Genomic DNA, 24,427 nt, shown 5'->3' on the forward strand with positions numbered 1-24,427 from the left:
AGCCCTCGGTGTTGCTTTATAAAGGGCCCAGAAATGGGGAGGGGAGAGCCTGGCCTCGGGGAGCTCCAGACACTGCTGCTCCGGGAATGGCGGCGGGGGAATGAAAAGGACCACAGGCCAGCAGCCCCGGGCGGGCCAGGACCTGCGTGTTCTCCTGTCCACACTCGCCTGTGTGCCCATCTGCTGCCCTGCACTTTTCTTCACAGCGGGTGTGTGCCTTGAAGGCGGGCTGTTTCTCAGCCCCCATCTCCATGCCTGGCACAGAGGGGGCGCTCAACCAGAGCTGCATGGATTCTTCATGAGGTTGCTTCTCCTCCAAACCAGTCACCATTCAGCCGCCTAAGTAATCTTTTAAACTTTTTAAATTAATAAACATTTTTTAGATTGAAAACACTCTCCCCCAATTTTTTATTTTAGAAAATGTCTCGCATTCAGAAAAATTGCCAAAATGGTACAACGTATCCCCCGGATACTCTCCACTTAGATTCAATAATCGTCAGCACTATGCTTTCTCTCGGTGTTAGGAGAATGAAGTGCAAGCGAGGTGCAAACATCATAGAGCTTCCACCCTCACCCCCTCAGTGTGCCGTGCCTGAGTCAGAGCCCTAGGGGACTGCTGCCACTCCCAGGAACTCGAGTGATGATTCCGGTGTCATCTTATTCCGGCCTGATTCAAATTCCGTCTTGTCCCTCAAAGGTCTTTGATGGCTGTACTTTTAAACCAGAAGTTTATGCATTACATTTGGCCATATGTCGCTTTAGTTTCCTTCCTTCTTTCACTCCTTCCTTGCTACCTTCCTTCCTTCTTTCTTTTCTGTGATATTGACTGTTTGAAAAGTCCAGGCTAGTTCTCTTGTTGAATGTGCCACATTCTGGATTCTTCCGATTAAAGGACTCCTCATGGTGTCCTTTGCCGAGTGGTACTGTGAAGTATGAATCTGAGCATGTCGCTCCCTTCCTAATAACCCTGCACCAGGCTTTTTGATTGTGCCTTGAATAAAAGCCAACTTCATAGAGCTCCACAAAGCCCGTGATGGAGTGGCCCAGCCCCTTCTTACTCCTCCCCCTTCACTCTGTTCTGGGCACCCTGCCTTCCTTCCAGCTGCTGAATGTGGCAGTCTTAAATGTTCCCTCCTTTATGGCACATACTGAAGTTTGTAATTACATAAATTATTTATTTGTTACTTTACTTGGTTAACATCTGTCTTACCCACTAGCTGTAAGCTCCAGGAGCAGGCAGAACACGTTTGCCTTAAATACCTAGTTAGTACCTAGCATGGCACCTGATACGTAGCAGGCACTCAGTAAATATTAGTCAAGTGGATGGATGGATGGATGAATTGATGAATGGCATAGAGGAGTGACCAGGTGGTCCCTTCATTCCTTGAACCCCCATCTGGGAGGCCAGTTGGGTCTCTAGGGTTCTCTTTGGGCGGCCCTGAACTCATTCACATTAATCACAAAACTGTATTCCCAATGCCAGCTGCAGCCAGGAGTTGTAAGCCTGATGTCCAGCCAAGTTAGATAGATTTTCTTTGTGACTCAAAAGGTGGCATTGGATACCTTAACCCATGATAGTTTCAGCCCACGGTGCTGGCACTGTTTGCGGAGGGTGGCTCAATAGGCCCAAGCATTCCATACAGACGCACAGTCCATCTAAACTCCAGTTGAGATCATTTTTGGCTCCTGAGCACAGAGGGGAAGAGATGGAGCCTGAGGTTGAGCTGCGAGGAGCAAATCCCAAAGCAACATCTATAATAACTTAGTTAAGTTTTTCAGAGCAGGCCGAGGAGACAGCCCTGTCCAGCCCTAGCCATGCTCCAGGCACTGGACATGAGAGGTGTGAGAGGGACACAAATGAACAAGATTCCAGCTCTGGCCTCAAGGAGCAACCAGTCTAATGTGGACAGAGACAAATGCTGTGGTAGAGCCGTATTCATTAATATCTCTGTGTGAGGGTGGGAGAAGTTAGAGAAGGCATTGTAAAGGAGGCGATATTTGAATCACCTTGAAGGGGAAGGAGGAATTCCAGGGACAGGCAGGAGGAAAGGCACTGGGGTAGAGGGAACAGCGTGAGCAGATAAGGAGGGGGCATTGCATGGTCAGTGCTGGGAGAGGTGAGTAGTCCCCCGGGGCTGAAGCAGGGCTCACGGTAGGGAAAAGAAGAGCAGAAGAGCCTGCTAATCTGAACTGTGGCCACAGTTTGATGAATCCGGATCTGGCTGAGAAGTCTGGACTTTACTTCCTAGGTTGAGGGAGCCAGCTGAAGCGTTTTGGCGGGGGTGGGGGTGAGGGCATGACGTGGCCGTACCATCGGCCACAGCGGGGAGGCTGCACCTGAAGGAGGGGCTGGGGTCTGGCAGACACGAGGTGGTTGTAACAGTCCAGGAGGAGGGGAGTCTGTGCTGCAGCTGAGCACTAGGCTGCCAAGGGGCCAGATCTGGGTGATGAAGAGATTCAGTGGGACTGTGGGAGATCGGCTGCTGGGGAGGGGGAGGGGGTAGTCCAGGGTGACTCCCAGGTATTTGTTTTGGGTGCCTGAATACCCAGAGGAGGGTAGGGGCAGAGGATCAGATGGGGGTTAGACTTTGGACTTACAGGTTTGGATCCTGGTGAAGATGCTCAGGGTGTGTTGGGAGTAAGTGGGCCAGAACCAGAAATGTGTGAATGAGAGATGATGGATTTGGGGTGTAGAGCAGGAGAGCATACAGAGAAAGAGCAGCCAGAGGCAAGAGCCCCAGGAATCCAGCATTTAGGGGCGGGCCCTGTCTCCTTACCCTGCCCACTTCTCTAGCCCCAACTCAACATCCCTCTCACCCTCTGCACTCCAGCTATTCAGGCTTTCTTCCTGCTCCCTCATGCTATTCCCTCAGTCTGGAACATTCTACCTTTCCTCTGAAGGGGTGGGGACTAGGAGGACCGGAATGTTGATGAGGTAGCAGAACCTACAAGTGTCCAGGGTTTATTTTTCTTTGAGGAAAAGGAGCCGCCAGTTGGGATCATAATTTGACAGCAGAGGCTGGATGGCAGAAAGGCTGTTTTAAGATGGGGAAGTGTAAGTAGGTTGGTAGTTGAGGGGAATGGGTGGGGAGGGGAGGCATAGGAGAGGGAGAGGGAGGTTGAAAAGAGAGCTGGCTGAAGAACAGGGACTCAGGAATTCCGAAAGGCGGCGAGATCCAGGGCACAAGTACACAAGGCTGGTTTTGGAGAAAGAGTAAAAAAAAGAATTCCGCCCCCCCCCCCAACCCCAGACAAGATGGAAGGAGGAGAGAATGAATGCTATTCTAAATGGGAGCTCAATTCTTCCCTTTCTTTAGGGTTTGATAAAAACAAGGAAAAATAAAAGTGTCCCTACAGGGTCACACCATCTTATCAGTAATTTACACCTCAGTAAAAATAATTTTCCAGACCATTTCTGACAGCAGGCTTGTGTAGGGGGAGGGAAGCCCTGGTCCAAGGGAAGGACCCTACTGCTCTCCAAAATGCAGGGCTCGCCAGCCAACCGATGAGAACAGCGCGAGAGAGGAACTTCCCCTCTAGAAAAAAGGGGTTTTCTCAGAATCTGAGGTTGCTGGGACCCCCTACCTCTGCCCGCAGGTCCGGGGACCCAGAGGTCGAGACTGGCAAGGTGGGCGTCCTGTCTCTTCCTTTCCGCAGACGGGGCGCCGCACTTGCTGGGGTTCTGCAACAAGAACCTGCCGGCCGCAGGCCCGCCGCCGTTGGCGGGGGGGGGGTCTCTTAAAAGGGCAACGTCAGAGGCTGCTATGTCAGCACCATCAGGACCGCCCTCCTTGGAGATGCAGGGTGGCGCCCCCTTTTGTGTGTATCTGGGAGGAGCTCTGGGGGAACCCTTTGCTGAGAGGTGGCTGGGGGAGTGGAGCACGCCCCTCATCCAGGCGCAGGCTCTGACTTGCAGCATATTTCTCCAGGGTCCGTCCCAGCTCTGCCTGTCAGACTCCTCCTGGGAGTGCAGCCAGGGCTGCCCCAGGCCCCCAGAGGGAGGTATGGCGACAGGCGGCGTTCTCAGGACCCGGGGTAAACCGGAACCGCTTCAGGGAAGGAAAAGCAGGACAGGTAACAGGGGAGGTGTCAGTTCCCAGGTGTGGTTTCCCCATTGGCGGTACTCGGCTGATAAACTAAACTTCCCAGCAGACTGTGAGTTCGGGCAGGCCCCTTGGTCTCACGTTGGGTCCCCACAGTTGCCTGACTCTTTAGGTATTTCTCTCTAGAAGTTGGCCTTCTAGTTGTCTCTCTCTTGCTAGAAAGGCCTGGTGGCTCCTCTCTCTTGCCTGAAGCACCCAGACCTGCATCTTGGTCCCTGAACTCCTGGGTGTGGGAACCAAGGGTTGGTAAGAGACCCAGGGCTCTGACTCACTCCCTGGCGCCCGTGGGGGCTGTTTGCTGAGGTAACCGGGGCAGCTGAGGTTGGAGATGGGGCAGGTCAAGGTGCCAGGGATGAGGGCATCAGCTGTGGGTTGCGGAGGCAACTGCCAGGGTGGTCAAGGTTATCTGGGCCCATTCCTGGTGCTCAGCTTCCAGGCCGGCCGGCCTATCCTAAATAAGGCTCACATCAGCCCCATCCCACAGCTCCAGGGAGGGAAGGAGCCTGGTTTTCAGCTCACTGGAGGAAGGCAAGCCACACCTTTCCCAGTGACTGGGAGTTCCTTGAGAGCAAGGACTGTGTCCCATTCTTTCTGTAACCCCTGCTCCTAATCACACCTAGCACAGGGCAAGCACTCAGTAAATAAGTGCCTATGTGCGTCTCCTGCTCGCGTGTTTTCCACACGCAGGGAGGGACCTCAGCCATGGGATCATCCTTTCCTTCACAATTACTATTTTTCTGTCTTGTGGCTTCAAGGAGGTATAGACTTTCAGCTAACAGACTACTTGGTCCACACAGCAGCTATTTTCCAGGCCTCCACTCACTCCTTTTTACAAGCCAGCCCACACACTGACCAGCCACAGGGAAGGCTGGCATGGGGAGCTCGGCTGCCAGCAGCACAGGGCGGGAGGCTCTCTGGATAAACGAGCAGGGTGAGTCCAGGTCCCAGGTGCAGCCAGGTCCACAAAACTAGTCGGGTGAGAAGGCGGCCAGCTCCTCCTCCTGCAGCACTTTCAGGGCCAGAGAAAAACAGTGCCTCCTGGTGGAAGGTCACAGGCACCAGCAGCCAAGAGGGTAGGAGTGGGGAGCAGAGGAGGCAGCTGCAGTGACCCCTAAGGCTAGATGGGGGTGTGCGGGGCCACTTGAAAGTTTCTAATCCCAGAGCCCAATGAGCTTTTCAAACAGGAAAGAGCGTTGTGTGGTGGTGACCAAAACCAGCCTCCTGTTCACTGTGTAAACTGCCTTTCTTCAAACCAAATAGTTGAGGCTACAGGAATGTGAATCTCATCCTTCCAAGTATATGGGAGCAGCTTGCTCTTTTGTTCTCTTGCCCTGGCTTTGTTATCCCAGAGCTGGGGCACTGGCTAGAGTAGAGGCGGGCTGGTGAGCCTGCCTGGGGCAGAAGAGTCACTGTGGTCATCTTTTCAGGTGCCCCAGTTTTGACAGTCGCAAGATTCACAGGATCAGCCCAAGCTCCCAGTGGAAAACCAAGCACATGGCCTCTTTCCTGGGTGCTAAGCAAGCTCCAGCAGGCCTGGGGAATTTGCTGCTTCGGGACTAAGGAAGACGAAATCAAGCTCCTAAGTTACAGGCCAGTTCAGAGTCCTGTTCTCATCCTTCCAAAGAAACACAGCAAGCATCAAGCCCTGCTGAGGAGTCAGGACTCCTGGCTTCCACCCGGCCATGCTTTCTCAACTCCCTTACCCACCTTGTACTCTCTTCCTTATGATGGAAGAGGTATAATCATGTCCCCACCCTCCTGTCTGGGACTGTCACAAAGATAAGAGAGATCATCTATAGGAAGTATTTTAGACTCCTAGGGGAGAAGCACTAAACTAACAGGTGGTGTTATTCAAGTGTTTGTAGATTGCAGATGAAAAGCAGCAGGTAAATAAAGAGCCTCAACATCATCCCCAGAGAAGGGTGAACTGGCTATTGGGACAATGGTGGAAGCTCCAGAGAAAGGACTGAAACCTTGTTCCCACCAGCCCCCTGCCCTGTGGGCTATATCGATCCTCTGGAATTGAGCAACAAGCTGCCAGGCAGTTGGTCTCCCATTTGGGGATGACTGGAAAGAGACAAGCAGCTGTGAATAAGGCTCTGCCCTGTGCTCTTTAATCTAGAGGGTTTTCTGGATTAAATGTAGTCTCATCATCTACCCTGATGTCTCACCACCTCCTTCCCTCTCCACGGAGCCTTTCCTAGGGAACAGAAGTGCTATGAAGCTTTTATTTTTTTGGCCACGCTGTGCGGCATGTGGGATCTTAGTTGCCCAACCAGGGATCGAACCTGCGCCCCCTACAGTGGAAATGCAGACTTAACCACTGGACCGCCAGGGAAGTCCCGCTATGAAGCTTTTTATATCAACTCAGGTCTCTAAGCTGGTCCTACCTAACTGCTTTAACAAAGCAGGAGCAAATTTACAAAGGAGGATCCTGCCCTTGCCCTGCAAGCCTGTGTTTCTAAGACTCAGTTTTCACTTTCCCCTTGAGACTTTACTAACTCTACCCCTGCCTTCACCTACCTTCTCAAAGGCTCTCTGCTAAATGGAACAACCTGCCTGATATAGCAGGAAAAGCAGAAGTGAATACGGTTCCAGGGAGAACTGTCAGAGACAGGGTTCAAGCCCTGGGCAGAAGCCTGAGGAAGAGCCCTGGCCTCCCTCAGAGATGCTTTATTACACGGTTTCATCAGTCATTGGTGATTAGATCCTATGCCCAAGCGAGAAAAGAGGAACACTGCATTGTACAGGGCAGATGGTTCCCCTTTTGGTAATGCAGTCACACAGGGTGGGCGATGGGTGCGTGCTTGGCTTCCCTGCCTGCAGGCAGGCTCTGAGATTGCAGCTAATTGAAATGGATGCCTGGTAAAGTGGAAGAAAGGAATGTTCAGGAATCAGTGACCTCCATATTCTGCAGCTGGCTTTCCAGGGCAACATCTCTCGCTGCCCCTTTCTTTTTGCTGCCCTCATGCTGCTTCTTCTGCTTCTTCGACGGCTCCTGGTCAATGGGTGCAGGCTTCACAAAGGGGATCAGTTCCTGGAGACCTGAAAGAGAACAGCCAACCAAACAACCCATCATTCCTCAAGAGTCAAAGTCCAGGGACCTCTGGGGAAAGTTCCACAAGACAAAGGCAGGCACTGCTTTCATTTATTCCTTTTTCCCAGCCTGAATTTTAGCCACATTTAAATAGAAGCTCATACCGGCACTGGCTACTTTTCAACCTTGCCCCTTGCAATGCCCAGCACCAGAGGACAGGCAGAGTTTTGGGGGCCGTGTATGAACAAGAAAACTTGGTGCATTCTGAAAGGGGCTTAATATTTAGAAGAGCAGGAAGACAGACAAGAGGAGGAAGATGGGCTGGGCTGGGAGTCTCACCTGGTGGCATGAATTCCTTCAATTTCTCAGGCACGAGGATGCCCTTCTCTGTCTGGTAGTTCTCTAGGATGGCACAGATGGTGCGAGTTGTGGCGCACATCGTGGCATTGAGCATGTGGACAAACTCCACCTGCGAGGAGAGGGTCCCCAGAGGGAGCAGTTATACTCAACCCCTAGCTGGGCTTACTGATGACCAGGAACCATCCACTCAGCCAGACTCCCCCAACTGCAACTATCCAAATCCAAATCTAAAATCAAATAAAAAACAGGTTCTACCCATTAATGATCTCTAAATCTTTGAATTCTGTTTGGTATTTATTGCTTATTAGATAACTCCAGGAAGATTCCTCATGTCTCCATAAGTGACAAGTGGTAGGTCCCAGTATTTTGAGGAGAGTTGGGCCCTTTGAGGGAGGGAAGTGACTACTCAATGGCCTCTCCTTTTAACCCCTTTCAAGTCCCTAACCTGGAAAAGATTAGGGCCTGAAAATTGGGTTTGAACAGATAAGCTTACAACCCAGACCTTCTTGGGTGAGAAGAGGGAAGACAATTGCCTCCAACTTGTTCTGTGTAGACAAATGGGGATTACTCTTTATCTGGAGTTATGGAAAACAAAGCCAAGAAGAGAAAAGCTAGAATTACCTTGTAGAATAGAGCTAGATTCAGGTTTCTATCTAAAAGGACTCAGTCCTGATTCAGTGAAGTCATTTTCAGATTCCCTTTTTGGTCTAGACTGAGCAGCTCAGATTTTCCCATGACGCCGGGAAATAATGTCCTCCAAGGGCTGAGAAATAAGATGGACCTACTCTGAGCTGAAGGCCCTGCTTCCTGCCTCCCCAGGGGCCATCTACCTTGTCCATCATCTTCTTGGTTTGCCCGTATCGGATTCGGAGCCGGCGAGCCTGATAGTCTGTGCAGTTAGAACAGGAGACTAACTCACGGAAGGCTCCTGAGCCCGGAAACCAGGCCTCCAGGTCAAGCTTCTTACTGGCAGCGTGATTCAAAGAACCTGTAAGGAAAAACCCCTAGAATTCATGAAGGAGGGATGGTATTTCAGAAGGCTAACCTTTAGCAAACCCAAAGAATTCTTTAATTCACATGTTATCCCCAGGAGGGAAATCATGCCCAGATATTCTTATCACCAAGAACTCCCAAGGGAAAAGAGTGTGATATTTTAATTAATGTGGGCAATTAATTGGATTGTGAGCTATTTCTTTGTGTGGCAGCTCAACTGGTCAGGGTGGTGTTTGTGGGATGCAGGAGAAGGAGGCCGATAACCTGAGACAATATTCACGATATGGTAAGGGATCCCCAGAGACTGGTAGAACTCCTCTGCGGTAGTGATCATCTCCTCAAACATCTCCCAGGACTTGTTGTCATGTGGCGATGAGTAGACAAACTGTTCAATCTGCAAAGAGGGACCCAAGGGCACAGTGACAATGGGACGGGGTGAATAAACTGAAGGCTGAAGTGGGAATTATCCTAGCAATGAAGACCTATTCCTCTTCCACTGAGAGTCAGGCGGGGCTGGGGCCCTGGTGAGAGATCGGGGCTGAACTGGACTGGCTGGGGCTGCAGCAGGAACGAATGCTTGTGCAGAGAGCGTCCCACATAACGTGCGGCTACCGTCCTAAGTACTTTCCACGTGGTAACTGGTTTAATCCTCACAGTAGCCTAATGGGGTAGGTGCTACTATTATCTTCCTTTGACAGAGGAGGAAACAGCACAGAGAGGTTAAGCAAATTGTTCAAGGTTACACAGCAGTAAGTGGTAGAGTTGGCCTTTGGACTCAGGCAGCCTGGTTCCAGAGTCCATGCTCTAGCTGCTCCACCATGTGCCTCTCAGGCTCTTCCCTAGAAACCCAGACAGAGGCAACGAGAGGAAAGACTGGAGCTGGGGTGGGCCTGAGCAACACAGATTCTATCTCTTCTAGAACAGCCCTGGAGAGATAGAGAGAAGGGTCCCATCCCTCACCCTGACCTGCCTACTCACCTTCTCAAACTGATGGACTCGAAAGATGCCACGGGTGTCACGGCCGTGGGAGCCCACCTCCTGGCGAAAGCAGGTGGACAGGCCGGCATACTTGATTGGCAAATCCTCTGGCCGAAGCCACTCGTCCCGGTGGAGAGCAGCAATAGGCTGTTCGGAGGTGGCAATCAGATATTTTTCCTCATAGGTGCTGTCATCAGACTTTTCAGTGCCTTTGCCAATCACCTGTCAGAGGAGGGTAATATTTACTAGTTAAGAGTGAGGGAGTACAACCTCAGCTTGAGCAAGAAATCACAGCGATCACACAGATCACATAGAGAAGATCTGAGTGATGGGAGGACAAATTTTCTTCAATCCCTTCCCAGGAGTGAGCAGGAGATGCTAAAAAGACATGGAAGGGAATGGGTCAGTCCAAAATGGGTCCCTACTAGAGATCAAAGAAATGCAAATTAAAAGAAGATAAAATATTCTGATATTATTTTTTTTTTTCCCTGGCTTCACCATGCAGCTTGTGGGATCTCAGTTCCCTGACCAGTACCCAGGCCGCCTGCAGTGGAAGCGTGAAGCCCTAACCACTGGACCGCCAGGGAATTCCCTCTGATACTATTTTTACTTTATCTAATAAATGAAATACTTATAAATGATGTATAGTGGCCAGTGATGGCAGGCGTGCAATAAAACCTTAGCTGGTAGCAGTATAAATTAATCCACTTGACAAATGTTTGTGAGGCATTTAGTAAGAGCCAAGTCCTTTTTGCCAATGCGGGGCAAAAGGAGACAGTCTCTGCTCTCTCGGTGCTTATGGGTTGATCTAGGGTTGTAATCCCTGAAGAATCACTTCGGTATTCAGCTGAAGAAAGTAATGCAAAAGAAAAAAAAAGCTATAGACAGGACAAAGTTCACTGTAACATTACTTACTGATGGCAAAAAAAAGGAAGCCCCCTAAATATTCAACAGGGGAAGAGCTGGGTAGTCTATATCCATGCCATGTAATATTATGTAACCACTAATAAATGATGGTTATGAAGACCATGTAGTAACACTGAAAAATGCTTCTGATATAATGTGAAGTAAAAAGGCAATCTATATATATTGTGATTGGAAGTATGAGAAAATGATACATGTATAAAACAAGCTCCCACAAGAATATTAAATATGACAATTGTAGTAGGTAATGGGAAAGAAGATGATTTCCCCCCACTAATTCCAAATTTTCTGTCATGTGATATTACTTTAATTAAAACTAAAAAAAAAAAAAAGAGGGGAGGAAACTTCCTCTGGGCCAGTGTTTAGAAATGTGGAAAACTACCTTGCTACCTAACAGTGGGAATTTAGCCCCGTGTGAGGCTATTCACATACAACGTAAAAACAATAGAGCTTGCGGTCTAATATGGTATAGCCACTAGCCATACATGGCTATTTAAATTCAATTAAAATTTAATTCCTTGGTTTGCATGAGCCACGTTTCAACAGCCACATGTGGCTGGTGGCTGCCACACTGGATAGGACAGATACAAAACATTTCCACTACTGCCGGAAGTTCAGTTGGACAGCACTGCTCTAGAGAATTAATAAACTGAGGTTATTAGGCAAAAAGTGCCAGCCAAAATTCCTCACTATGGAGACCTGTGATTCTCCCTGCCTATGGCTCCAAGAAGCATCTGGATAAGAGATGGAGAATGCTACGAACACACGGAGCACCTGCTACCTAATATTTTTCATAATCCTCCCTATAAGCTTCTCCCTGGTGTTACCTGCAGGGCATCCTTCTAAAGTTCTGTCAATGATTATCCATCCAATCTTGGGAGTTGAGATGAGAAAAAAAGGGAAAAGATAAAAACAGGTCTCATCTGATAATGCACATGTTCCTCTCATTAAAAGGAAGAAGAGGAGGACCCCAAGGTTGTACCAATGCTCAGGGTTTGGAGAGAGCATTTTGTTTCCCACTGCATCTTGAATTAAAACATACCTTTGAACTCACCAACAGGACCTAGTGGGAAGAAGGTTCTGACTATTAAACTCACCTCTCTACATAAGATAAATCAGATGAGGCCAGGAGCAGTTGTCTAACTACCCGCTACATGGGTTTTGGGAGGAAACAGCCAATAAGAACAAAGTTGTCCCCCGCTGCCCTGGAACAGGGTTGAAGGAGAGGGACAGGTGAGAAGTGGACTCAGCTGCAATGGGCAGCCGTTAGCAGAGACACTAGAAATTCTGAGTGTTGGGCGTAGACTTTGGGTGGGGGGAGCTACAGCTGATGTTAAAGCTGGTTGATTCAGAATGACCTTCCGCACCTCAACTCAAATCCACTGGCTCTCCCCGAGATGGTTCATGGTTGAGAAAGAGCCACAAACTAGAAGCCACATCCATCCAAAGGGAAGTATGTCTCCCCCTGTGGAAGCTTCCAGTCTGGGGTCAGGAGTGGGAGGACACGGGAAGATCAGCCACTTCTACAATTTCCTTTTGTCCAAGCTTAATAATAATATATGAGCTTCTTTTCTAAGCTCATGGTGCTAAAGCATGCTCAATTTAGATAGATCACATAAACTATCTGGGGAAAGATAAAATAGGCTCTATGTCTGCACTGTCCAAATGGTATCCACCAGCCACATGTGACCATTTAAATTAAAATTCATAAAGATTAAAATTTTACTTCCTCAGTTGCACTAGCCGCATTTTAAGTGCTCAATAGCCACAATATAGAACATTTCATCATTGCAGGAAGTTCTGCTGGACAGCACTGCTGTGTCTTTGAAGTTAAACTTCATACCTTAAGGAGTCATTCTGCCACACTGCCTCAGGCTACTCACCTTATAAAGTTCTTCATCAAACTGGCTGAGCTGTGCCACTTCCTGCATGACCTCCTTCCTCATGAAGAAGGGGGTATAAATGGGAGTGTAGCCCCGACTTCCCAAAGTGCGAAGAGCATACTGGATGAGTGCCTGTTCCAGGAACACCAGGACCCCCTAAAGGAGCAGACACAGCACTGTGTGAGTGGGTTCTGCTGCCATCACGTTCCATCTGCTAGCATTTACCCCCAGAGGCAACTGGGGGCACACAGGAGGCCACAAAGACCATGGATCCAACAACTGACTCAAGAGACTCTTTCTTAACAGCCATGCACAGCACATCATCTGAAAAGCATTCCCTTTAAGGTACCAATCAAGGGAAAAGGACTGTTCACCCAGGGTGCATGGGAGAGTCTTCCTGTGCTAATTTGTAAAACACTGGACTTATTTGTATACGCAGAACATACCTATATGGACAGTATTTCCAAAACTACTTTACCATGTCCTTCTGGAAGGCTTCCCTGAGTGCATCTGCCCTCTGCCCAGCTAATCTGGGTGTGTTGCCTCCACCTACCCGTTCCTATAGCACCCTGGGCTACTTGCACCGGACCCCTTATCACAGAGGGTTTTTGACTCTTTGTTACTTGTCTGACTGTCCAATTACACGGAGCTCCTTAAAGGCACAGACTGTTCTAATTCAGTCAGCAAAACATATTCATTACGGAGGATCACTCAGTGGCTTTTGTTCCAGGGAATCCTGATAAGCACTCTCCTGCCTTAGAAAGAGAATTGCATCTAATTGCCAGTAAGTTTGTAGTAGAAAGGCGGATCTGTGGGCTTCTTTAAGTGGGTTATGTTTTCTGCACTTTTTTTTCAGTTCTTTCTTTATAACCAACCTCACTGGTTGCCGACTCTTACCTTCAGGAAGTACCCTCGACTCCCAGCCACCACAGCCCCCTTTTCGCCTTCAAAGCCATCTACCATCACCACCAGGTCCACGTGAGAGTACTTCTTCCTGACGGTACAATCACCCCAAATCCTCTCCACTTTGTTGTCGGCATCCTAAGGAAACAAGACCAGGAGACAAAGATGCATGAGCTCTGAATTCTACCACCTCCATCTTTCCGAACCCTATTCCAAGAACGACCTAGAGCTTTGTGAAGTCACTGCTTAACTCAAACACTAGGTTTTGGCCCTTGTGTACAGAGACTAGAGAAGGGAATTTGCTAGAGAATCTGCGCTCAATAGAGAAATAATAATTTATAAAGTCCTAGAGGCAATTCTAGCCATGGAACTGAAATCATGATTTTCCAAAAGATCTGTAGTATTCTCTTGTTTTTATACCCTTTTAAATGACTCCTTGAAAATCCTATACAGGGAAAACCCTTCCCTGGACAATCCGCACTGCCTGGGGTACGGAGGGGAATGCAGATTTTCTTTTTTCCAGGCTCTCATTGGTCCAGGGCCACACAAGGGTGGGCTCGGGGCCCTGACCTCTCGAGTCTGCCACCCCAGCCCTCAGTGAGTTTAATGTCCGTTCACCAGGGAATGAATGAAAGAGGCACAGATGGGCCCTGCCACGGCTGAGGTGTCAGGGAACAAAGGCTGGGCTCAGAGCAGCTTTGTGCTGGGGAAGCTCCCTCTCGGCAGGAAACTTTTATCATGCAGATTTCCCTTCAACCTGCAGCTTCTCAGCAGGGTGTGGGTGAGGGGTGAGGCTGATCTTGCAGATCCCTCCCACGAGACAAGCTGCTACCACGGGCAACACGAAATGGAGGACAGCAGCCTGATTTAGAAGAGATTTCCGTGCCAGGAGTCTCCACCTACCTGCTGTCTCTGCTACTTCCCAATCAGGCAGGGATCTGACTCTTTCAATTCTCAATTGGTGGGCAGAGCGAATACACAAAGAGCCTGCTTCTATTATACAGAGCGTGCCAGACTTTCACTGTCCTCCTCCCACTCCGCCCCCTTCCCAAAGGAGAGGGGAGACGATGATGCAAGGCAGCCGCTTGCTGTGGCACCGACGCCTACCTCATCATTGCTGATGGGCACAGAGGGGTGCAGAAGGTTACCAATCTCGCGAAGGTTCTCAAATCGCTCTGCTTCCAGCTTTATCCGCTCTGCATCACACTTCAGGATGGCTTCGTCGATGAGGAGTCGGACTTTTTTGATTTGTGAGACTTTCAGGTTCTGTAGATGAACAAGGCCAAGCCCGTCCAAGGCCACAGCGAGTCAAGGGCAGAGTAGGAAAAAGATTGTTGCCCCAACCTTGTTGGGCTCTAATGGTAACTCTTGTGATAGCATTTTAAAAATTGACACTGGAGGCTTTCAAAGAACTGAGATTTATTTCACACAGGGATATATACAGTTTTGCCCGACAAATCCGTTGGCATTTTCTTTCAGGGTGCTTAAGGCAGAGATGGATAAATTCTGGCCACTCCTCTTGTTCCTGTATATCTCAGGAGTGTTAATACCATAGCTTAACTTGCACTTTCTGATTAAACCAATTCGGCATGCTATTATATACTATATTTAACAGTTCTCTAGGAAGATTATAAATTTATTAGGAGCAAGAGACCTTGTCTTAAGCTCATTTTGTATTCCTTATTGCAGGTGTTTCAAACTGTACTCTGATTTCCTGGGGGGACCCTTAGCAGGTAGGGCAGGGCAGGAATAGCACCCCAACCTTGCCCTTCAAGCACAGCAACTCTGCTTTTTTGGGTTAATGCTCTTGCTATTGTTGCAGGGTTTTTTGTTTTTTTTAAAGATTTTTTTGATGTGGATCATTTTTAAAGTCTTCATTGAATTTGTTACAATATTCCTTCTGTTTTATGCTTTTTCAGTTTTTTGGCTGTGAGGCATGTGGGATCTTAGCTCCCCAACCAGGGATCGAACCCTCACCCCCTGCACTGGAAGGCAAAGTCTTAACCACTGGACCGCCAGGTAAGTCCCTGTGTTGCAGGTTTTAAGAAAGGTTTCAGTGACTAAAAAACTTGAAAATTCCTGCTCTAGGTCCATTGTAATGAATATTTACTGAATTACAAAAAACTGAAAAATTACTGACTCTGTGGAAATGGAGTTATTAAACCAAACATAGTTCAGTTCCTTTTTTCTCTTTTTCCTACTCTTGACTTTTCCATTCCACCTGTCTCCATCTCTGCTGCCTAATACTCAAGTACTGAGATTAACAAGAGTGGATGGGGACATGTCCCAGCTGCAGAAATTCAAGGATGCCACAGTGCTGTGTGGAACAGAGTGTCAGGACTTGCTTGTCTAGGAACAAAGCTAAAAGAACAGAAATCCCAACCTGGAAAAGGACAATAACTTACAGTTAAAGTGTCTGCAGTGAGCTCATCGAGATTTAATACATCTTCCGGAATGGACTCATCATTTCCCATTGGCTCTTTTTTCTATGGGAAAGAAAAACAAACAAACAACAACAAAAACATAATTAATTATAAAGGAAAATTTCTGACATAGTTTTATAAGGGTACACCAAACTAATATATCATATAAACTAATTACAGAACTTTCTACATAACTTAGTCTCTAAAAGATGCAACACATGGGAGAAAAATTAGTGAACTGGAAGCAAGAAGTTAACGTTCCAAGTCCCTGTCCTGACACTTTCTAGCTTTCTGATCCTGGACAGACTGATTAACCAATCCAAGTCAGAGGGTTGACACCATCGGGAACTCGAGAAGAAAAATGTCTGACATGGGCATAGAATGTTATGACCCCAAGAATGTGTGAAAACACTCAGTGCTGGTCAGGAGCCAGCGCTGGGCAGACACCTGTGTGTCAATTTGTGAATCCTCATCTACCTTCTAAGAACAAACCCAGCCCTTAGGCCTGCGGCTAAGAGGAAAAATGGATGGGATGAGGAATATTAGGAAGCCAAAGAAACACAATTTTTGAGGAAAAAAGCCACGTTTAGAGCAATCAATGCAACTTGGCAAAACAGCAAGGGTATACCCAGGACTAGATTTTTTCCCATTCCAGTTTCTCTCCTCACCCTTCTTTATGATCTTCTGCCAAATCATCATTTCTAATCCTTGTCCAGAGCAAGGCAGAAGACAGTGATTCAAGGAAAATCATCTTTAAAAGCTGGAAAAATCTAACAATATCAGAATGAGTCTTGATAAGAATAGGCATAGACTACTGAGGTAGAAAAAAATGGCCTAAATCTCAAGATGTTCTATTTGGTAGCCAAGATAGCTGAGGCCCTCTTCCTCTCTGATAATCCCTCAGGGCAGCAAATTCAAGTTCTGAGTTCAAGTTCTGGCTCTGCAACTAACTTATGGCACCATTTTAGGCAAGCCTCTTAATTTCCTAGGCCTCTTTACCCTACCCTTTTAATAGGGCTAACAAATGTACTACCTACACTCCAGGTTTACAGCAAAGATCAAAACCAATATGAGACGTATATGAAAGGGTTTTGAATGCTTTCAAGTGCTATACAAATTAAAGCACTGCTAGTACTATCTCAATGGATAGCAAGAGAGAACACTCCTTGCAGGGCCAGCAGTCAAGGGAATCTAAGAATGTTAACGCAAATGAAAATACTCCCATCTTCTTGCTAAGAAAAATACTTGGCTGGCACTATCTGTATATATGCCCCAAAGAACACTCAGGCAGAAGTATACATGGAAATTAACATAATTATGGGGTCGCTGACGTGCACCTGACTTAGTGTCAAGAGTTCCACAGGAAGAAAACAGTATGATTATCATCAATATCAATTTCTACAGCCTGTCACATGCTGAAAGTGTAACAAAATAGTGTTAAAAAGAAGGATACAGAATATCATGAAGGATAAGGTGCTAGAATCCAAGGGAATCTTTTTGTTATGGTCTTTCCAGGTTCAGGTTCCTAAATTTCATAATTTTTTGGTTTATTTTAGAGGTTTACAACTTAAAAATGAGACAGACTGTAGGGTGCATTTAACATGTTTTTAAAAAAAATGATTAAGAGGCTAAGAGGGTATTTTTGAAGAAAGATTAAAAACTAATCTGGTTACCAAAGTAAAGCTGAGCTGAAACTTAACATTCTTCAAGGACAGGAAGGATATACTGGATGAAGGCCAGTAACTACTTGCCATTCATTGTTACTCTCAATTGCTAAATAACTACAATGTTCCAGGCACTGTGCCAGGTTTTCTATATTAGAAAATTTCAGTTCTCACAACTGTATTTTAAAGGTTAGTGTTAGAATTGTCATTTCACAGACAAGAAAACTGAGGCTCAGAAGTTAACTTGCCTGATATTAGAAATTTTTAGTTCTCACAATTGTATTCTAAAGGTTAGTGTTAGAATTGTCATTTCACAGACAAGAAAACTGAGGTTCAGAAGTTAACTTGCCTGAAGTCATATAACCAACAGTCTAGGATTTGGACTCAATATCTGTGCTCTTTTAAATAAAGAGCACGACTACACTGGGATAAAGAATCTGAAATCTACAACAGGAAAACCTCTCTGGCACTGTTGGTTGAGCTCAAGAAATAACTGGAAAGGATTACTGGTGGAATTCATATTATTAAGAACAGAACAGACAATGAATGACTTGTGTAGCAAGAATCTTATCTTACAACAGACTGAATGTCTGTGTCCCCCAAAATTCATACGTTAAAACCTAATCCCCAACGTGATAATATTTGGAGGTGGGGTCTTTCAGAGGTGATTAGGTCAGGAGGGCAGAGCCCTCATGTATGTAATTAGTGCCCTTATGAAAGAGACACCAGAGAGCTCCCTGCTCCTTCTGCCATGAGGACACAGCAAGAAGACTATCTATTAACCAGGAAGCAGGCCCTCACCAATCTGCTGGTGCCTTGATCTTGGACTTCCCAGCTTGCAGAACTGTGAGAAATAAATTTCTGCTGTTTATAAGCCACCCAGTCTACAGTATTCTGTTACAGCAGCAAGAACGGACTAAAACATACCTGCAGACAGAAGATGGACTCACTGATCCTTGAAAATGCCTCTTAGTTCCCTCCCTGCCTTCCTCCCTTTCTTTTTAAAATAACTTTCCCCCTCTGGTAAGAAATCCAGTAGCTCATGGAATTAAACACTACGTTAGAAATTATGAATTAACTAAGAATAAGATTAAATACCTCTGCTCAAGCTCTCAAGGGTATTACTCAGTTCTCTTACCTTCATTTTCTCTCCAATTGTCTTGCTGCATAGGTTCTTCAGCTTGTTCAAGTTGTCTGCCTGAAATCTGCCTGAAGAATAAAGAACCCAATATACCAAAGATAGGCACATAATTAAGATACCTTGTTCCTAATCTTGGCTCCTTAGGACTGATCTCAGCCCAAGGCCAAAATGCAGGCAGAGCTAAAGGATCTGCCTCACAAAGTTGTGAAATCTTATAGCTTTAGGGCCCCAAATTTAGATGGCATATATTGGTGATTACAGTAGGATTCCCCAGCATTTGGTGACAATGAAAAGGCCATTCTGGGACTGAAATTAAAAAGTATTACAACCGGACTTCCCTGGTGGTCCAGTGGTTAAGAATCCACCTTCCAATGTAGGGGACGTGGGTTCGATCCCTGGTCAGGGAACTAAGATCCCACATGCTGCAGGGCAACTAAGCCCACATGCCACAACTGAGACCCGATGCAGCCAAATAAACAAATAAACACTTAAAAAAAAAAAAAAGTATCATAACCTGGACGGTACCACTGTAGACAGAGTAACACATCTGAGAAAACTGGAAAATACTCATGTAACTATAACCTGTTCAATTACCTTAAAATTCATTTAAAGAAACTATGTGGTATGCACCAGGATCTAGAAAAAAGGCATGCAGTCAAGTTTCTATTCCCATGAACTTGGTTGCTACTTCTCTATGCTAGAAATGGTTAATGTTATTTCCTTTGCTTTGATACAACGCTCATCTGGCAGCCTTGAGAAGAATTCAATTTCTTACACTTTGGTTTCTTTGGGGGAAGACAGTGCACTAATCAGCCTGCATAGGTATTCTGGCCCAAATTAACATCTTGGTATTGTGATTCATCAGTCTAACCTTGATTAGCAAAAGTTGGACCTCCTGAATCTAAGCTTTAGCAACAATATGGTAAAAATTAAGCTTTGGACAGGTAAAATGATGACTAGAGATGAGACAGCGCCTAGACATGGCTATTCTTTAAAGTTTTGCCAACTTTAACTAAACTAAATTTAAACTAAACTTCAGCACAAACTATATAACTACTTTCTCATTCACTTATTCACACTGATTACAGAGATGGAGAACAGATAAGTGGTTCTACATGTACTCATTTGCGTGTGCCTGTAGTTCTGTGTGATATCTCATGTGTAGATCTGTGTAACCACTGCTACACTCAAGATACAGAACTGTTCCATCTCCACAGAGATTCCTTTTGTTATCATCCCTCTGTAGTCCATTACCTTTCCCCTGCCCCGTCTAACCCTCGGCAACCACTAATCTGTTCTCCATCTCTGGAATCAGTGTGAATAAGTGGCTAAAATTAAAAGGACTGCCAATATCAAGGGCAAGGTTGTAGAGCAAATGGAGCTCTTATATATTACTGATGGGAGTATCAATTATTACAACCACTTTGGAAAACTATTAGGTAATATCTACTAAACCTAAACATGTGCCTGCTCTGTGACCTAGCAATTCCACTCTTAGGTACATACCCAAAAGAAATGAGTGCTTACGTCCACCAAAAGACACAATGTTCATAGCACATTATTCATAGTACCCTTAAACTGGTAACAATCTGAAAGTCCATCAATGAAATTGGTTGGTATGTTTACATATATGGAGTACTACACAGCAATGAAAAAGAACCAACCACTGCTACACATAATAACATGGAATAATCTTACAGACATAATTTTGAGAGAAAGAAGTCACATGCAAAATTATATACTATATAAGTCCCTTTATATGAAGTTCAAAATCAGGCAAAAGTCCTTTATGGTGATAGAGGACAAAATACTGTTTTTTTGGAGGAGGGAAGTGACAGTGAAGGGGCATGAGGGAGCCTCCCCGGAGAACTGCAAATGTCTTAGATCTTGATCTGAATGGTGGTCACATGGGTGTATGGATTTGTAAAATTCATCAAGCTGCACATTAAGATTTGTGCACTTTACTGAACTTACTGAATACATTACATCTCAATAAGTTTTAAAAGGTTGTATATAAAGATAATATAAATGCCACAACAGAAATATATAAGATAGTATATGGATCATATGTCCTAGGTGTGGCCCTGGACTAGCTGAGATTGGGGTCAAAGGAAGCAGTTAGAAAGTTTTTCCAATGATAAGGGCCTGGTTTAAGGCATGTGCAACAGGGTTAAGAGGAAGTAACAACTTCAACTGATAATTCCTGCAGTTAGTGGCAGATTTCAAGATACATGGAAATCTACTGACTTTGGAAGTAGTCAAGACAAATGTTTATTATATGCCTAAATGTGTCCTCATTATATTACTCTGAATTAAAAAAAGAAATCACAGTTCGAATCCTTGAAGTTACAAGAGCTGTGGTAAACTCTGATGTGGTGCTCTGACTCCAAGTCATATCAGACTCCTGTGTTCTACACAGAGCCCTAAACCTTGAAGGTCTACAGACAGACAAATGGGTATAGTTGTAATGGAGGGCCTTTTGAAGCTTGCTGTATCCTCATTCAGGGAACATGGTCTGATTTCTTAATGTGGCTCTGGGTTGCAACTCCTCATTGCAGCTAAGGATAGAAGAACCCTAAACTCTGATCAGAGGTTCAGATGTAAAAGAATCTTGAAACAAAATCTGTCAATGTCCACCTTCAGCAGCCAGCAATGGGAAAAATCATTAACTCCCCTTAGCTGCAAACAGAATACTGGTTAGGGATGTCAAGTAGAAAAGAATCAAATCAATAAATATGTTGAAAATAAACTACATCAACTGCTTTTCATATGGAAGAGCACAGTGCCCTGAACACAGAAGATATTCATGACTTCAACAAACCTTTGTCAAGCCCTTAACAAGGACCAGGTGCAGGGCTAGGTACTGGGATTATATGTACACATGTGTATATGTATATCCTGTATCTATATGTATCCCCTGGGTACTGACACACAGATGAATAAAACACAACCTTGTCCCTGAAGAATTCATCCCCTCACTACATATTCACTCCTCAGGTAAAAGACAGAACTTCCCACAGAGGTGTACGTTATACCCAAGAGACTAGGTAACACATTCAAAGTCATTTAGCAGCTGGGCAATGGCTAGAGCGAAACAAACATCTGATACTTCTGACTTCTGACTCAGTAAAACACTGTCCAGTCTAGTTTTTGCACTCCCATTTAATTTAATTCCATTGCAACTCAAAACTTCAGATTCAGATTCAGGTGGTGGGATCACCACCACACTGGGCTTGACCGGGATGTGCAGAATCAGCAAACAACCTGAGCTAAACAAATATTATCCTGGTACCCAATACCTTCATGTTACCAACTCTTCCTTCGACTCTCTCCCTACACGGGTGATACTTATATATTTAGGAAAATCAACTTTCCTAATAGAAATCCACATTTTTGGACAGCAACTGCCTTTGCAGTGCGCTGTCATAAACCTGTCTCTCAGCGGGTGGCAGACCTATTGCATCAGACAATAAATCACGTGTTTGACAGCATCCGGCCATTAGTGACTACTACAGCTAGCCTAGACAGAGATTGATAGGCAGAGGGTTCTATGGTTTTATTTAGCCTCATGAAAGATGCCCGGTCCAGTTCCAGGTTCCAGCCCAACTCTGCCAATGTCTTCCCCGGAAAACTTTAAACAGCTTCAATAATTACAAGATTTTTCTTGCTTCACAGCACCCCTCTGCCCATGTCTGAGCTACTACGTAAGACTATTCTCGGTTCTTAAAAGTTTGCCCACAGTTCAGGGGGATGGCCTTCCCAAAAGCTCCGGGATCATTGTTTTTAGCCAGGAGCAGCCTCCACAGTCCCAAAATGCTTCCAATATGGACGGAGTGAACCTACTGTGCTGCAGATGTGACTCAGTCAGGTTGGAACTTTTGATTCTATCAAGATAGAGGGAGACCACTCTGGCCTTGTTGAAGATGAGAAAAAGACAGGAGGCGACCAAAGATGAGTGTTAGGAAAGGGAAAACCCCCAAACCTCCCGCCCTGGATTTCTTCCGGCTATCCTTGCGGCCGGAAGGCTTGACAGCTCTTGATGCGAATGCGCCATGCTCCTTTCCCAGACTCAGAAGCAGCAACCCGCACCCAGCTAGCCAGGAAGGGAGGTCGCAGGGCCCGAGCGGAGGAGAAAAGTGGGTCGGTCCGGCTCCCCGGGTGGACAGGGAGAGCTTCGGAGCCACGCAACCTGGGAGGGGGTCTTATGAAGAGTGGAACCTCAGGAGCGGTAACGAGGTCCAAGAAACGAAGTTGGGGTTGGCAGCCGGGGATACTCAGCGCGTCCCGGTACTTACATCGTCGCCACTCGCTGTCTGCCTTCACCAGCTGGTCCACCAGTCCCGGGTCCTTGAAGCGCTTCTCCTGCGACTCTCGGATGAGGGCTGGGTCCCCTCCTTTATCCACCCGAAACAAATCCAGATCCAGCACCATCGTTCCTTTTCCAGGGCCAACACTAAGAGAAAAGAGGTTCGTCCCACAGCAGCCGCCCTGTGACTGCCGCACTGCACCGGCGCGCTGACCCCGCCCTTCCCGCGCAGGCGCGACGGGAGCGTGCAGCCCGCCCTCCTCTGGGCCGGAAGCGGCTGCGTAGGAGGCGGGGCCGCGCAGAGGAGGACGGGTTGGGCGGGCGTGGACTTGGCGGATGTGTTCAAGTCAGTCCCACTAGCGGGTTTTGCCTCCTTGTGTGCGTTTTACCCAGCTGTGCCCGCTTCTCTAGGGGCTCTAATTGCCCCATAGAAGAAAAATGAGTGCCTGTTTTTTTCTCATGTTAAAGGGCATATCTAAGACAAGGCCTGTCAGTATAATCACTGGCTTGGAAACTGGCACCTCCAATAGATGCTAGTTTCCGCCTTACAAGCTTGGGTCCTAAGACTGGACCCTCTCTCTGAACCTCTGCTCTCTTCTCCATCTTGAGACAAGAGTGTGGCTACATGTTTTAGTCCCCAGATTACCTCAATTCAAAATACCTGCTCTCCTGCCTCAGAGTTAGGATACCTTTCTTAATCTGATTATTTGGTGAACCAAATTGTCCCTTTATCAACCCTTAAGATCACAGGGTTGGAGAATCTTTTAGAGACACTTGAGTAGACTTTTCCAAGGGGAAAATATTTAGGAGATTTGAAGGCAGTTTAAGATATTGAGGTCATGTCTTGGATCTATTTGAAAATTCCTAGAACAAAGATTTCATCATATTTTAGTTTTATAATGTTCAGGCCTTTACAGTGAAATATTCTTGTTGCTGATTGGAGCCAAAGTTATCCAAGAATCTCCCTGATAACAAGAGCTTATTTGAAGGATTTGGGAATAGGCATACTGTTCCCCATCCTTCCACTTTACCAAGAGTTTAGAGACCCACCCACCATGCCCCAAAGCTAACTGCGCTAAGACCTTGGTCTTCTGCCACTTGCTTGTGCACCTGTCATGAGGATATGGCATTGCTATCCTACTCCGCAACAAGGCTCTGCCAAGCCAACTCTGAGGTGTAGAACAGGGCCAATGACAATGCTGGAGCTGACTAGTAGAGACCCAGAGGGAGGCTTAGGAAAGGCATTTGTCTGGGTTTGGTCCCCCTAGGTTGCGCTTACCGAGGATGTCAGATTTAAAACCAGTGGAAAGGGGGACTTCCCTGGCGGTCCAGTGGTTAAGACTCCGTGCTCCCAGTGCAGGGGGTGCAGGTTCAATCCCTAGTTGGGGGAACTAAGATTCCGCATGCGGCACAGCGCAGCCAAAAAAAAAAGATAAAACCAGTGGAAAGGAAGTGTTGGGAGCTACAGGCTCTGAAGAAAGCATGTAAGAAGACTGTCCTCAAAGGGTTGGGTTTCCTGAAATCTTCTGAGGGCAAGTCTGTGATGGGAGCTGACTGCTTCCATGTCAATGAAGGCAGTGCCAAAGTGTATTGTTTGCTAAGTTTCAAAACAGTGATGGGTGTTCCTGAGGCTGCAGGGGGCCCAGGCCTAGGGGAGGAGGGCCACTGAGCTAATACTTTAAGGAGGTCATCAGTGTAATTGGAAGGATGGC

The 24,427-nt window shown here is 46.5% G+C and overlaps 1 protein-coding gene across 2 annotated transcripts; it reads right to left on the reverse strand.

The window, feature by feature from the left end:
- Positions 1-6,690: 6,690 nt before the first annotated feature.
- On the reverse strand, positions 6,691-22,991 carry SARS1 (seryl-tRNA synthetase 1). Of its 2 annotated transcripts, XM_082450704.1 has the most exons (11): positions 22,705-22,991; positions 18,407-18,477; positions 15,587-15,667; positions 14,289-14,447; positions 13,176-13,319; positions 12,279-12,434; positions 9,472-9,693; positions 8,758-8,887; positions 8,331-8,488; positions 7,480-7,609; positions 6,691-7,148 (listed from the first exon to the last, which is right to left on the reverse strand). In XM_082450704.1, the coding sequence occupies exons 1-11, from the start codon at positions 22,838-22,840 to the stop codon at positions 6,991-6,993; spliced, it is 1,545 nt and encodes a 514-aa protein (XP_082306830.1). In that variant the 5' UTR covers positions 22,841-22,991; the 3' UTR covers positions 6,691-6,990. The 2 variants fall into 2 exon arrangements, with proteins under 2 accessions (XP_082306830.1, XP_082306831.1); XM_082450705.1 differs by lacking the exon at positions 6,691-7,148 and having other exon boundaries at positions 7,596-7,727; positions 22,705-22,988.
- Between the last annotated feature and the right edge of the window lie 1,436 nt (positions 22,992-24,427).

This window comes from Balaenoptera physalus, assembly GCF_965194825.1.
Source record: "Balaenoptera physalus genome assembly, chromosome: 1".
Lineage (NCBI taxonomy): Eukaryota > Metazoa > Chordata > Mammalia > Artiodactyla > Balaenopteridae > Balaenoptera > Balaenoptera physalus.